This window comes from Petaurus breviceps, unplaced genomic scaffold (assembly GCF_028583685.1).
Source record: "Petaurus breviceps papuanus isolate PSGF00001 unplaced genomic scaffold, PetGlider_PUasm1.0 90845, whole genome shotgun sequence".
In the NCBI taxonomy this organism is placed as follows: Eukaryota; Metazoa; Chordata; class Mammalia; order Diprotodontia; family Petauridae; genus Petaurus; species Petaurus breviceps.
In genome coordinates, this window is record NW_027187359.1 from 16,225,430 (window position 1) to 16,239,086 (window position 13,657).

The 13,657-nt window shown below is 38.6% G+C and overlaps 1 protein-coding gene across 3 annotated transcripts in view; it reads left to right on the forward strand.

Moving 5' to 3' along the window:
* Positions 1–13,657, forward strand: part of RASGRP3 (RAS guanyl releasing protein 3) — a 130,837-nt gene that overhangs the window by 104,325 nt on the left and 12,855 nt on the right. For all 3 annotated transcript variants that reach the window (XM_069072188.1, XM_069072186.1, XM_069072187.1), the window contains one exon: positions 194–341. In XM_069072188.1, the coding sequence (XP_068928289.1) occupies positions 194–341 (148 nt within the window). The remainder of the gene's footprint in view (positions 1–193; positions 342–13,657) is intronic.

Genomic DNA, 13,657 nt, shown 5'->3' on the forward strand with positions numbered 1-13,657 from the left:
CTCCTTATATCTTTCTGAGTCACTACCCTCTCTCAGGTGTTTTCTGGAGAGTGTACCTGCTCCCAACTGATCCAATCACCAGAGGCAGGAGGGAAATGAATGGAAACATGGCACCAGAGCAAAACAAAGGTGAAGGCTTAAATTGTTAATATTATATTAATAGGATTCCTCCCTTCTCTAATTCTCTTAACAGAGATGGCCTAATTAGTAAAGATGAAATGATGGCTTATTTCCTGAGAGCTAAATCCCAACTCCAGTGTAAAATGGGACCAGGATTTGTCCATAATTTTCAAGAGGTGACCTATCTCAAGCCAACTTTCTGTGAACATTGCGCAGGATTTGTAAGTTGTCTTTTTTAAAAAATCTATTCTGTTTTTCCATTTATGTGTATATTTCTGTCTCCCTACCTGTTCCTCACTCTGTCTCTGTCTCTCTTTTTTTGTGGTAATTTGCTTTGCAGTCCGGGGAATTTAGGGAAAACAAGAAAATATTATTTTTAAATATTTTGGAATATGCATCTTAAATTTAAAAATTTTGAGTCGTTAGACTTGGCAAGAGTGTAATTTGCAAATAACTTACTGACCAATGAAAGATCGTAGGTTTTAGATGTGTGCTTCTGAAATACATAACTCACAAAAGCAGGTCAGGCTTGTGAGGCCCACCTACAAAAGCATAATGGTTTGCCTAGAAATCTTAATTTTAGAGAAATGCACCAATTGAACAAATACACAGACATTGCTATTATTTGTGTTGTTATCTACTTTGTGTAGTCCCATACTGCCAGTCTTTTGATTCAATGCGAAGATCACTAGTTCAAAGTTGCTTCTAAATTTAAAAAGAAAAAAAAAATTGGGTGGCTAGGTGGCACAGTGAATAGAGCACTGGCCCTGGAGTCAGGAGGACCTGAGTACAAATATGGCCTCAGACACTTAACACTTACTAGCAGTGTGACCTTGGGCAAGTCAATTGCCCTGCCTTCTTCCCTGCAAAAAGCAAAAAAAAAAAAATTACTAAAAGTAAATAGTAAAATCTAATGAAAGTAGTGTGTACTTAGTTGTCCTTATATTTTGAAAATTCTTTGTGGGCTCATAGGCTAATGAGAAAATGAAGTCAAAGTCTTGTTTCTCCATGCTTTTGGGGGGGGTGATAATGGGGTTCTGATCCTGTGGTGTCATTCTTCTAGAGAATTTATAGTAAACTCCCTCCACTGATGATGAGTAACTCATCTGTAATAGCCTTAGAGAGTTAGTTGCCTTAGTTACCGAAAGGTTGAAATGACTTGTTCAGTCACACAGTCAGTAGGTATAAGAAGCAGAACTAGAGTTCAGTTCTTCCTGATTCCAGTCACCTATTTACCAAAATAACACACTATCTCTCAGCTATCTTATTATCATCTAAATAAGTGAAGATATGTTTTAATAAACTCAGAGACAAGGGAGCCCTGCCTGCTCATTATTGGTTAATTGACCGATATGGGGGAATACTTCATGCAAAGAGAAATGTGGGAAAGAAGTGATAGTGATATTGGAAATAAAGTTGGTCTTATAGAATAAGTGAATAAATCTTTCACAGAATGTGAAACATGAAAGGGTGCTATAAAGTCTTGTCAACGAAGCCCTTCATTTTATAGATCAGGCAATTGAAGAGGCTCTTAAAAGTGAAGTCAATGTCACGAATAGGTAGATATGGGTTTGATTCCTCATTCTGTTACTGCCTGGAGGAATTCTAGCACATAGTAGGTGCTTAATAAATGGTTATTGATTAATAAAATCACCTGTCTGGGCTTTGGCTTTCTCTTTTTTTTTTTAATTTTTTTTTGAGGGGGGAAGGCAGGGCAATTGGGGTTAAGTGACTTGCCCAAGGTCACACAGCTAGTTAAGTGTAAAGCGTCTGAGGCTGGATTTGAACTCAGGTCCTCCTGACTTCAGGGCTGGTTCTCTATTCACTGCACCATCTAGCTTCCCCTTGGCTTTCTTTTTTTGTGGAACTTGGCCTTAGTGATCTCTGTGGTTTCTTCATTCAGTTCTAAACCTGGTCTGGGTCCAGAACACAGGTCTTGTGAATGACTCCCAATCTCATGCATTTTCTATCATATTATGTTGCCATGGTAACTTTAGTACACTGGACTTTGTCCATAATTGTGTGCAAATAAGGATATCTTTGTGTTAGTAAAACCATTTTTTATTTTTATAGTGGGTATCACCATGCCCATTTAATATAAAAAGAAATTGATGTCTAAGTAAGTTATTTGCCTTTATATGCACAGCAAATAAATGGCAAAGAATGGGAGTCCAAAGTTTCTGTCTCATGTCTTTCTGAATCCTTCCTTGCCCAGTGCTGCTTCCATTGTATGACATTCCTTCCTCTACATATAAATGGGTATATAGTAAGTGAAAGAATGATACTCTCAGGTATTCAACAAAATTCAATTGAGCAAGCACTTACTAAGTTTCTAACATATTCCAGTGGGTCACCTAGGTGGTTCAGTGGATAGAGTGCCAGGCCTGGAGTCAGGAAGACTCATCTCCCTGAGTTCAAATCCAACCTCAGACATTTACTTGCTGTGGGACCCTGGGCAAGTCACTTACCCCTCTTTGCCTTGGTTCCCTCACTTGTAAAATGAGCTGGAGAAGGAAATGATTAGGGTGAAATTGTTAGGGTTTTCCCCACTTCTCATTATTTACATTCCCCTTGTTTATATATTCTACTTTTTAATGTACATGTTGTCTTCCTCCAGTAGAACAAAAGAGCAGAGAATATTTTGTTTTTTATCTTTTTTCCCAACACTTGCACAGTACCTAGCCTGCAGTAGTTAAATAAATACTTGTTAAAATTGATTCCCATACAAAGAAGGAACCTGCAGCTTAGACAGATGAGATGATTTGCTCCTATACCTAGAGATAGCAAGTAATAGGCCTGAGACTCAAACAATTCCTGTGGCTGGCACTTGTGCAGCGCATTTAAGTTTGGAAAGAGCTTTACAGATATCTCACTTCTTCTTCAGGACAGCCTTTGGAGGTAGGTGGTGTTATTATCCCCACTTTACAGATGAGGAAAGTGAGGCACACTGAAGTGAAGTGCCTTGTGCAGAGTCTCACAGCTACTAAGTATCAGAGGTTGAATTTCAACTCAAGTCTTCCTGACTCTAGGTCAGATGTCCACTCTATCCATGGCTCTGCCTACCTCTCTCCTTCTGACTTCAGTCTGATGCTCTTTCCTTAGCCCTTTTAATCACTCTGGCCAAATGGTTCAGAATAGGAGTGTGTTAGAGAGGAAAGAAGTCTGAACTTCACTTCTGGACTTGGAATCCTGGGACCTGAATTCTAATGTCAGTTCTACTACTTACTTCCTCTATGACCTTGAACAAACAGGGCATTCAGGCACTCTGGACCTTAATTTTGTCATCAGCAATATGAGTTGGACTAGACGCTAGAGGATATCTGGGGCCCTTTCAACTCCAAATCCATGATTCTCTGATTGATTCATAGACTCCTTTTTGGCTTAATGAAATGGATGGACAAAATAGACACATACAACCCAAGTTCACTCAACCACTGTTCATGTGTTTTTATTTCTCAGCACTACATGGAACTAAGGGAAAATAGAGCACCTCCCCCCCCAAAAAAAATCAGTGCTGAATATGCCAAATGATTAAATGTTAGAGATAAATGAGAATGAAGGAAAGAGAGGAGTATCTTCATATATACAAAATGAGTGGATTAGAATAGATTGCTTCTAGAGTCTCTTTTAACTATGCATACTAGAACCCTAGGGTACACTTTTTCCCCAGATTCCCTCCTTCATACAAAGCGGGGGGAGGACCCTACTATTCATTCTGTTCTTGATACAAGAGGGGAATGCCCTGGGCTCTCAGCAGGCACCTATAAGGGCTGAGATGGGATGGCGCCGGCTGTCAACAGAATGCCAAGCACAAAGTGGCTCAAGTTGGTCCTAAATATAGAATAATGTTTTCCAAGCAGGCACTATATTTAGAAAGTCACATGTCTTGAGCATGGGTTTGCTGTGGTGCTGAGTTCCAGGCTAGGGCCTTTTTCTAGTCTAAGGCTGAAAGTGAAGGCTATTGGGTAATGAAAGTAAATTGGGTAATGACAGTAAATGGTGGCATGCAAGTAATGGTAAGTAGGTCCAGCCTTTGGCAAAATGAGGAAGTGAGACTAATTCCAGTATCTTTTGATGGGAAGAGCACTGAGCTTTGAGTCAGGAGGCCTGTGTTCTGGATGTGGCTCTGCCACCATCTAACTAGACAACTTGCACTGTCTCTCTGGGCCTCATTTTCTTCACTTATAAAATGAGAGAATTAAGCTATATGGAGTCCAAATTACCTTTCAGCTCTAACACCAGTAATTCTACAAGATTCTTTTTGCTTTCTTCTCATTTTAAGCTGTACTCTTGCATGCTGAAAAGGCTTTTATGGGTCAAAGGAGTGAATTTCTAATGATGGAATATTAGGTGGTAGGTAAGATCGTTTTGGAAAGAGGCATTCCTAATGCTCTACAAATTATGCTGTTAAAATAATTGGCTGAAATTATCTTGGAGGTTAAAATGATTGGAAGTATCAGCTAAATTACATACTTTAAGGTATGCATCAGCTGGTTATGTGATTTTCCTTATAGTTAAAATGGCCATACTGGAACCAAACAGAAAGGAAATTTTAAAACTTGTGACAGTACTACGGAGTCATCAGCCTACTTTAACTGTTCATAGGGCCAGCCCTTTTTAGAAATAACCACCTAGCCAAATGGTGAACTGAAATCAGTCAGTCAGTCTGGTATTAATTGAATAGCTACTGTGCACAAGGAGGCCATCTCCAGTCTTCCTGATCTATATTTTGCCAATGGACCCAGAAGGCTCTGAAGGAGAAAGTGAGACTGGTGACTTTGCACAGCCCTACCTCACTTAAATCCAATTCACTTGTGAGTCATGGCATCACTTCCTGATGTCATGATTCTCTTCTAGAACTAAATACAAACAACAGCAACAACAACTATGTACAAACATTATTATAAATCCTCTAGGGGGAGGGGGAGAAGAGTAGATTAAAAATCTCTTAAGGCACAGTCCTTGACTTCCTATTGTGTGTAAGCTAGTTGCTCAGAGAGAGAGAGAGAAAGACAGAGAGAGAGAGGGAGAGAGAGACAGAGAGACAGAGAGAGATAGACAGAGAGACAGAGAGAGACAGACAGACAGAGAAACAGAGAGAGACAGAGAGAGAAAGAACAATACATGAGATTTAAATCAAGAAGAAAACTTGCAGGTAATGTAGACCAATACCCTCATTTAAAACATGAAGAAACTGACACATGGAGAAGAGAACCATCATGCCCTAGGGTACAGAAAAAGTAAGGGAATTGGGATTCATACCCAGCTTCTTTGAATAGAATCCTAGGTTGCTTTACCCTGTACCAGCAGTTCTCAAACTATTTTTGGTTTCAGGGCCCCTTTATACTCTTTAGAAGTACTGAGGGAATCCAAAGAGCTTTTGTTTATATGGGTTATATCTATCAACAAATTTTAAAATATTTATTCATTTAAAGATAACAATAAAAATACATTACATATTAACATAAGTAATATTTTTATGAAAAATAACTATTTTCCAAAATAAAAAAATGAGAATAGCATTGCCTTACATGTTTTCACAAATCTTTTTGATGTCTGGCTTAATAGAAGACAGCTGAATTCTCATATGTCCTACAGCATTGTCTGTTGTAAAATGTTTTGGTTGTGGAATATGAAGAAAAGGCAGCTAGGTGGCACAGTGATTAGAAAGCTATCTCTGGAGTCAGGAAGACTTGAATTCAAATGTGATCTCAGATGGGTACTGTGTGACCTTGGGCAAGTCACTTAACCCAGTTTGCCTCAGTTTCCTCATCTATAACATGAAGCAGAAAAGGATATGGAAAACGTGAGGAGGTATTTTAATAATCAACTAGCATATTAGTATTATGAAAATAGTTTTGATGCTGTGAATTTCCAGAAAATAATCTGGGGAATTCCAGGGGACCTTGGACCACACTTTGAGACTTGCTATACTACACCATGCTTCCCTCTTTTGTTCTCAGCTTCCTCTTTCTCTGAATCTCCTTCTCTTTCTCTCATCCTTTTCCTCCTATGATTCCTAAGGCTCTTCTTCTCTTTTATAACTATCTCACTACCCCCCCCCCACCCATTTAAACAGAAAAATCTGAAAAATCAGATTTTCCCAGAATTTTTAAGTTCAGTGTCCTCAGAGGCTATCTGGTCTGGCCCAATTCATACCTGAAGGTGAAGCCTCTCCATTGCTTCTACAACATTTTGACAAAGGGTCATCTATCCTCTGCTTAAAAGACTCTAAAGATGGGCCCCTAGGTGGTACATCCCTGGAGTCAGGTGGGCCTGGCTTCAGATTTGACTTCAGATACTTACTAGCTGTGTGACTCTGAGCAAGTCACTTAACCCAGTCCTGTACAGACTGTGTGGCCTTGGGTAAAGCACTTGTCCTCTCTCTCAGTGCCTCTATCAGTTCTCTTAAATATAAATTTCAGAGCAAACACTAATTTGTATTGGTAGAGGGAATACCTCTTTGGAAGTCACCTACACTGGAAGCTTCCACCATGTTGTTCCCTTTACCCGTTGACAAGTTCCTTTCAGGGACCTTCATTTTGAGGACTGGCCCCAAGTGGGTCATGCTTCCTGTCCCTCCCTACTATGCCTCAGTCTTGTTAGACTTCATCACCATACTGCCTTCTTACCCTAGCACTCCCCTTGACACATAGGGTCTTCTCACTCTGGAATAGCCTTCTTCTATGCTGGATCTCTTCTCCTGTTGGTGAGTTCACTCTGGACCCAGGGGGACATTGGTTCACCTCCTTCCCTGTGCTGCTTGACTCTCTGCTCTTTGCAATCATGCCACCAGGTTATCTTCCCCCCAGTATACTATCTTCTCTGAGTTATTATGCTGCCAAAATAAAACTACCACAATACAGGAATTATAGAGGTAGAAACCTAGGTTTTATAATGACTAAACACAGGTTCAAGATTAAAAAAAACCTAACCCTGATTGGAGTTTCTGAGTAGTTTTAATAGAGAGTTATGTTAGAGAAACAGAAAAAGAAATTCTTTCACACATTGCAATATCATACTTTCTTAGGCTATGAAAGTTAAAAAAGACACATTCATAACCCATGGTTCCTTCAATGTCATGGAAGTTGAATAAAACAGAATCATGATTTCATACATCCCTTATGGAAACAATCCTAGTTAAACAGACTCTACAGGTAAATTAAGGATACTGATTAAAGTATAATGAGAAAATTCACAGTGGGTGGAGAGGGGGAGATGTATGTATGTACAGTCAGCATCACTAGAAGCCTTTCCTTAAGTGAAGTAAGTCAAATCACTTTGGGAAGCCATGGATCTCTTTTTTGGCCTTTTTTCCTGAAGAATGTTTGACGTCTTATGTTAATTTTTACAACCCATAGCACAGGTTTCAGTCAGCTCATTTTCCTAACTAGGAGAAATGGTCCTGACCTCCTGTCCTCAAATGATAAAATTAACAAAAAGAAATTTAAAAAAATCAGAACTTTTCATTAACAATACAATTTTGTAGCTTTTTTTTTGGTGTGATGTCAGAATTAAGAGTCAATAGACATCTGTTAAGTGTTTGCTGTGTGCCAGGCACTGTGCTAAGGAATGAGGATGTAGAGAAAGACCCAAGACAGCCTCCTCAAGGAGTCCATAGTCTAGTGAGAGAAGAAGGAATGAAGGAAGTTCAAAAGAAAAAGAGAAGGATACATTTACACAGCATGAAGAAGGCCTGTAGTTGGGGTGGGAGATGATCAGGAGAGGTGAGAGTTTCAGAGCTGATTTCATCCTGCAGAATGATGAGTTTCGAGATAGCATGAAGTCCAGGAGAACAGTCAGGTGGTAAATGAGGAGGTGAATTCTCTGGATGGCCTCCTTAATTGATAGCAGATATGAGAAGAGCTCTCTGCTATCTACCCTTCACCCTCTCTAGTCAGAGAGGGAGTGGGCCCAGGGGCAAGGGGCTTGAAAAGGTATAGATTTTCTGGGGTGATTTCCTTTTGCAGAATGATGATGTTCTGGAGATGATGAAATCCAGGGAAGCAGCCTGGAAGGAAGGCACACTCGATGACAGAAAGTAATGCTTTCCTTTGTACTTGTCTGCATATTCCCAGTGTTTACCACAGTACAGACACATAGTGAGCGCTGAGGATAGAAATCACAGATGTGGTTTGGTTGTTTTTTTAGATGGAAGGTAGAGAAATAAAACTGGAACATCAATTTCTTGGATAGCTTTGGAGCCTAGAAAAAACAGCATTACTTGTCAGTCTCTTCCTGAAAAGGCATTCTCCACTATAACTACAAAGTAGGGTCAAAAAAAGACCAGGCTCCTTCTGCCTAGTTCCCAGGAAACTGGTCAAATGGTCATAAATCTGATGCATTTTTAATGGTCTGTGATTAATATTTAATTTAATTCCCCTTGTTGGCCTAAATTTCTCCATACCCTTTGAATCAGATTTTATTTAATAGAATGTGGAATTTACACTCCTTGAGAGAAGTGTTTGTTTAATTCTTTGTTTTTTTGTATCCTTAGTATCTAGCACAATGTCTTCTGGTCCATAAGAGATGTTTAATAAATGGTTGTTGATAAACTGATTGGTTAATCATTGATCAATCATCATCATGATTGGGTAGAGGAAGGCTTGTATGTGAAAGCCTCCAAGCACTACATCGAAAGAAGGATTGATGACTATTCTTTTTTTGCAAATGACTCTGTAGTCAAATTCCTCCCTGATTGATAGAACTTGACTATTCCCCTTTCCCAGGTGTTAAACAAGAAGCCAGACATCTAAAGCCTGAGCCAAGGCTGATGTTTAAAATCCATTCCAAGAATAGAAAGTCAATGAGCAGCTGTAGATAATGTGGGCAGTAAATACTAAAACAAACAAATCTCTGATAATTGATGAAGTTATAGAAATGACTCCTTCACTCTTTTTACCCTGAGCTATTTATGCAATTGAACTAAAATCCTAGAGATACAACTCAGTAACTAAAAATAGAGCAGTGTGTGTTCCTCCCATAGCCTTATATCTCCGTGAATTCTCAGTCAACAGAAAGACTGTTGACAAGGGCAGTGATAAATAAAACCTATTTAGTTTACGTTTACAAGCCTTTAGCTGCATCCTCCTTTGGCTTTTTTTTTTTTTTTTTTGCCATGGGGAGGTGGGGTAGGGAGAAGGAGCAATGGACTAGCTGCTTAGTGATATAGCTGCTTTATCACAGAAGACAAAAACCAAATGAAATGAAATGGCAGATTGTCACTTCCAAAAACGTACCTACAACTCAGCATGAAGTAAAGCTGTATTTCCTAATGAGCCTTTCTTAGAGTGCTGTATATTGTGCCATTTTAGGAAAGGCATCGACAAACTGGTAACAAATTGATTGTGCAGAGGTAATCAGGATAATTAGGATCCAGGAGATTATTCCTGAGTAGAACTGGCTGCAGGAAATGTGGATATTAAGCCTGATGAGAAGAGGTAGAGAGGGGGCTGTCTTCAGGTATTTGAAGGCCTGACATAAAGGAGAGGATTTGACTCGTTCTTCTGAATTCTGAGGTCTGAAGCAGTGACCAAGTGTGCTCACTACAGAGAGGTTGATTTCAATTCAATCTAACGAAAAGCTTTCTAACAATTAAAGCTATCACAAAGTGAAATGGGCTGCCTTGAGAAGCAAGAAGCTTCTGCAGCAGAAGGTGAGGGAAGGACATTCCAGGCATAGCAAATGGTCTTAATACAGGTAATGAAACAGGAAAGGACAGAACATGTACAAGTGCACAATGGAGGAGATATGGTTAGTTTGTCTGTTGTCTATAAAAATTTGCAGATTTTAGTAAATAAGCCCAGGTGTGTGCTGGTACATGTTTAAAAACCAAGTCTCTGAGAAAAAAAAAAAGTACATATAATTTTAAGCTTTATCTGCATTTATTGTTGTTTAGTCATTTTTCAGTCATGTCTGCCTTGTGTGGCTCCATTTGGGTTTTTTCTGGTAAAGATGCTAGAGTTGTTTGCCATTTCCTTCTCCTCCAGGTGAAGAACAGAAGCGAATAGGATTAAGTAATTTACCCAGGGCCACAGAGTTAGGAAGTATCTGAGGCCAGATTTAAACTCAGGAAGAGGAATCTTCTTGATTCCAGGCCTGGCACTCTATCCACCATGCCACCTAGCTGCCCTGGGCATCACATACCAGACTTAATAGTATAGACATTATTCAGACAATGGGAACACCTTGAAAGCCCTTGGGTCATGGAGAGATGTGTTCACAACTGAGTGTTAGGAAGAATTTGAGCATGAATATGGCCCAATGGAAAGAATGTTGGACCTCAGACAGAATACCTATGTTTGTATCCCAGCCCTTCTACTTACTCCTTGCAGGACCCTGGATAAATCACTTAAATTCTCTGGACCTCACTTTCCTCATTTTTAAAGTGAAAGAGTTGAAATCTATTAGTTTTAAGTTTTCTTCCATCCCTAATTTTTTTTTTTATTTTGCTTTTTTTGAAGGGGGGGAAGGCTGGGCAATTGGGGTTAAGTGACTTGCCCAAGGTCACATGGCTAGTAAGGGTTAAGTGTCTGAGGCTGGATTTCAACTCAGGTCCTCCTGACTCCAGGGCTGGTGCTCTATTCACTGCGCCACCACCTAGCTACCTCCCATCCCTAAATTTTTGAATGACTTCTACCAAAATCTAGAGGACCACTTAACACACAGTGCCTGGCATTAGTGGCTTAAGAAATACTTCTTGATTAGATCAATAGAAGAAATTCTTGATCAGATAAAATTTGGACTAGATGACCTCTTTCTTCCAATTCAGAGATTTTGTGATTATGGGATATATATTTGGGGTCTTGATGGCAGATGAGATACTTTAAAAGGTAGAATAAGCAAATGTATGTTTTACCTTCCAGTGACTTTTGAGTCCAAAGGTATACAGAGTGAGGGCATTTGGTATTGTAGGTTCTTTCCAAGTCCCTATTGTTTTCAGTACAGCATTATAAATAATGAGGCACATAGAATGAGAAGGTACTTTAATTAGATTGGAACTGTTTTTTTCAATGTCTGCTTGCTACTAATCCTGTGCAGAGGTAGAAGAATGGATAATATAACTTTTAGTACAGTTAAGTTCAGATTAGTTGACTGTGGTGCTTTCTCATTTTTCTTGGAAATGACATTAGCAGATCAATGGAGTGTCTCACAGTAAATGAGATCCTTTCAGGCCACTGGCTTTTGGCCAAACAGAGTTTAGACCAAGTGAATACATGAGCCAGTTCTAACCTAGGAAAAACCTGATGTTTGAATGTTTTTTTTCTTCTTAAAAGAAATTGTTTAATTCTAACATTCTTTTCTTTTAAATTTTGTATTTCAGATTCTTTCCCTCCCTTTTACCCCTCCTCTTCACACTGAGAAGGCAAACAATATGACACAAATTATAGGGTGAAATCATGCAAAATATTTCCATATTAGCCATATAAAAAAAAACCAAGCCAGAAAATTATGCTTCAATTTGTACTCCAAGTTCTTCAGTTCTCTGTCTGGATGTGGACAGCAGTTTTTCATCATGAGTCCTTTGCAATTGTCTTGGATCATTGTATTAATCAGAGTAGCCAAGTCTTTCACAGTTGATCATCATTACAACATTGCTGTTACTATGCACAATGATATCCCAGTTCCCATTTTACTTTGCATCAGTTCATATAGATCTTGCTACTTTTTTCTGAAACCACTCCCCTCATCATTTCTTATAGCATAATAGTTTCTCTATAACAATCATATGCCACAACTTGTTTAGCCATTCTCCAGTTCCAGAGCAACCCTTCAATTTCCAATTCTTTGCCACCACAAAAAAAGAGCTGCTATAAATATTTATGTATATATAGGTTTTTTCATTGGATTTTTTGGGGATACAAACCTAATAGTGGTATTGTTGAGTCAAAGGGTATGCACAGTTTTATAGCACTTTGTGCATAGTTCAAATTGTTTTCCCTAATGGTTGGACCAGTTCACTAATGTATTTATTTTCCTCATCCCCTCCAGCATTGTCATTTCTGATAGGTGTGAAGTGGTACCTCAGATTTGTTTTAGTTTGTCTTTCTCTAATCAATAGTGATTTAGATCATTTTTTCATATACCTATAGATAGTTTTGATTTCTTCTTCTGAAAAATTCTGTTCATATTCTCTTTTGACAGTTTATCAATTGGGGAATGGGTTTTATTATTATTATTTTGCCTTTTGGAGGGCAATTGAGGTTAAGTAACCTGCCCAAGGTTACACGGCTAGTTTTTGTGTGTGTGTGAAGTATCTGAGGCCAGATCCAAACTCAGGTCCTCCTGACTCTGGGGCCAGCACTTTACTCACTGTACCACCTAGCTGCCCCAATGGGTCTTATTTTAGAGTCCAAAATTTGATCTGAGGAATTATTTCAATGTTGCTCGAAGGGGAATCCTGGGAGAGTTCATCTGGGTCTCTGACTGTACTCCATCTGATTGATAAATTTTTGTTGTATTTACATTTCAGAAATCAACAATTGCTAGTTTACTATATTGTTGATTATTTAGATTTATGAAAGGGTTAATAATTCATATTTTTTTCTGGGAGTGTGAGTTTTTTACACATTTGCCAGAATACCACTGTCTTGCTCTATAAATACTCCTTGAAGTCAGCAGGAGGTAGTAGAAGGCTCAGAGAATGAAGTCATCACTGGACTATAGACCTATAGGTTCTACAGCACTGAATAATAACCACAACAACTGACATTCATGTAGTTAATTCTTTGACCTTGGGGGATGGGGAAGAAAGTCCAAGATATATTAAAATATTCAAAGCAACATTTTTTTTTTTTATGGCAGTGAAACAAACTGAGGACCAAATGAGTGTGGGATATTATTATGCAGTTAGAAATGAATAACATAAAGAGAAACATGGGTAGATCTGTATGAATAGATGCAGACAGAGTAAAATAAGCAGAACTAGAAGAAAAATATATGCAGTGACTGCAATAGAAATGTCATGATTACTAAATGGAAGGTAGACTATGAGATGTACACTTTCACCTCCTGACATAAAGGAAGGAACTATAAAGGGAGGGAACTATATGTGGTCAGATATGATCATCGTATTGTCTGTTTTGCTTAATTTTCTTTCTTTTGTTAAAAAAAAAGAGGATTAAGTTCAGAGGCTGGGGGATAGAAGGGATGAAAGTTTTGCCAGAAATGATTGTGATATCAAACCAAAAGATATCATTAAAACGTTCTGAAGAAGTTAAAGGAAGAAAGAGTTTTAAGACTAAGGGGGATGGCAAGTGATTTTAAATGACTTAAGAAAGGTTGGGGGAGAACCAGGACAGTTTAGTGTTATGGAAACCAAAAGAAAAGAGTTGTAAGGAAGGGATCGGTTCATAGTATTGAATAATGCTGAGAACATAAAGGGAATTTAGACTAAGAAAGGGTCATTGAATTTTATAATTAGTAGGGCATGAGTAAACTTAGAATAGCTTCTGTTGAATGATGGGGTTAAAGAAATATTTCCTAATGACAACTAGTGACAACTATATAGCTTTTACATTTTACTATTTAAAAAAAA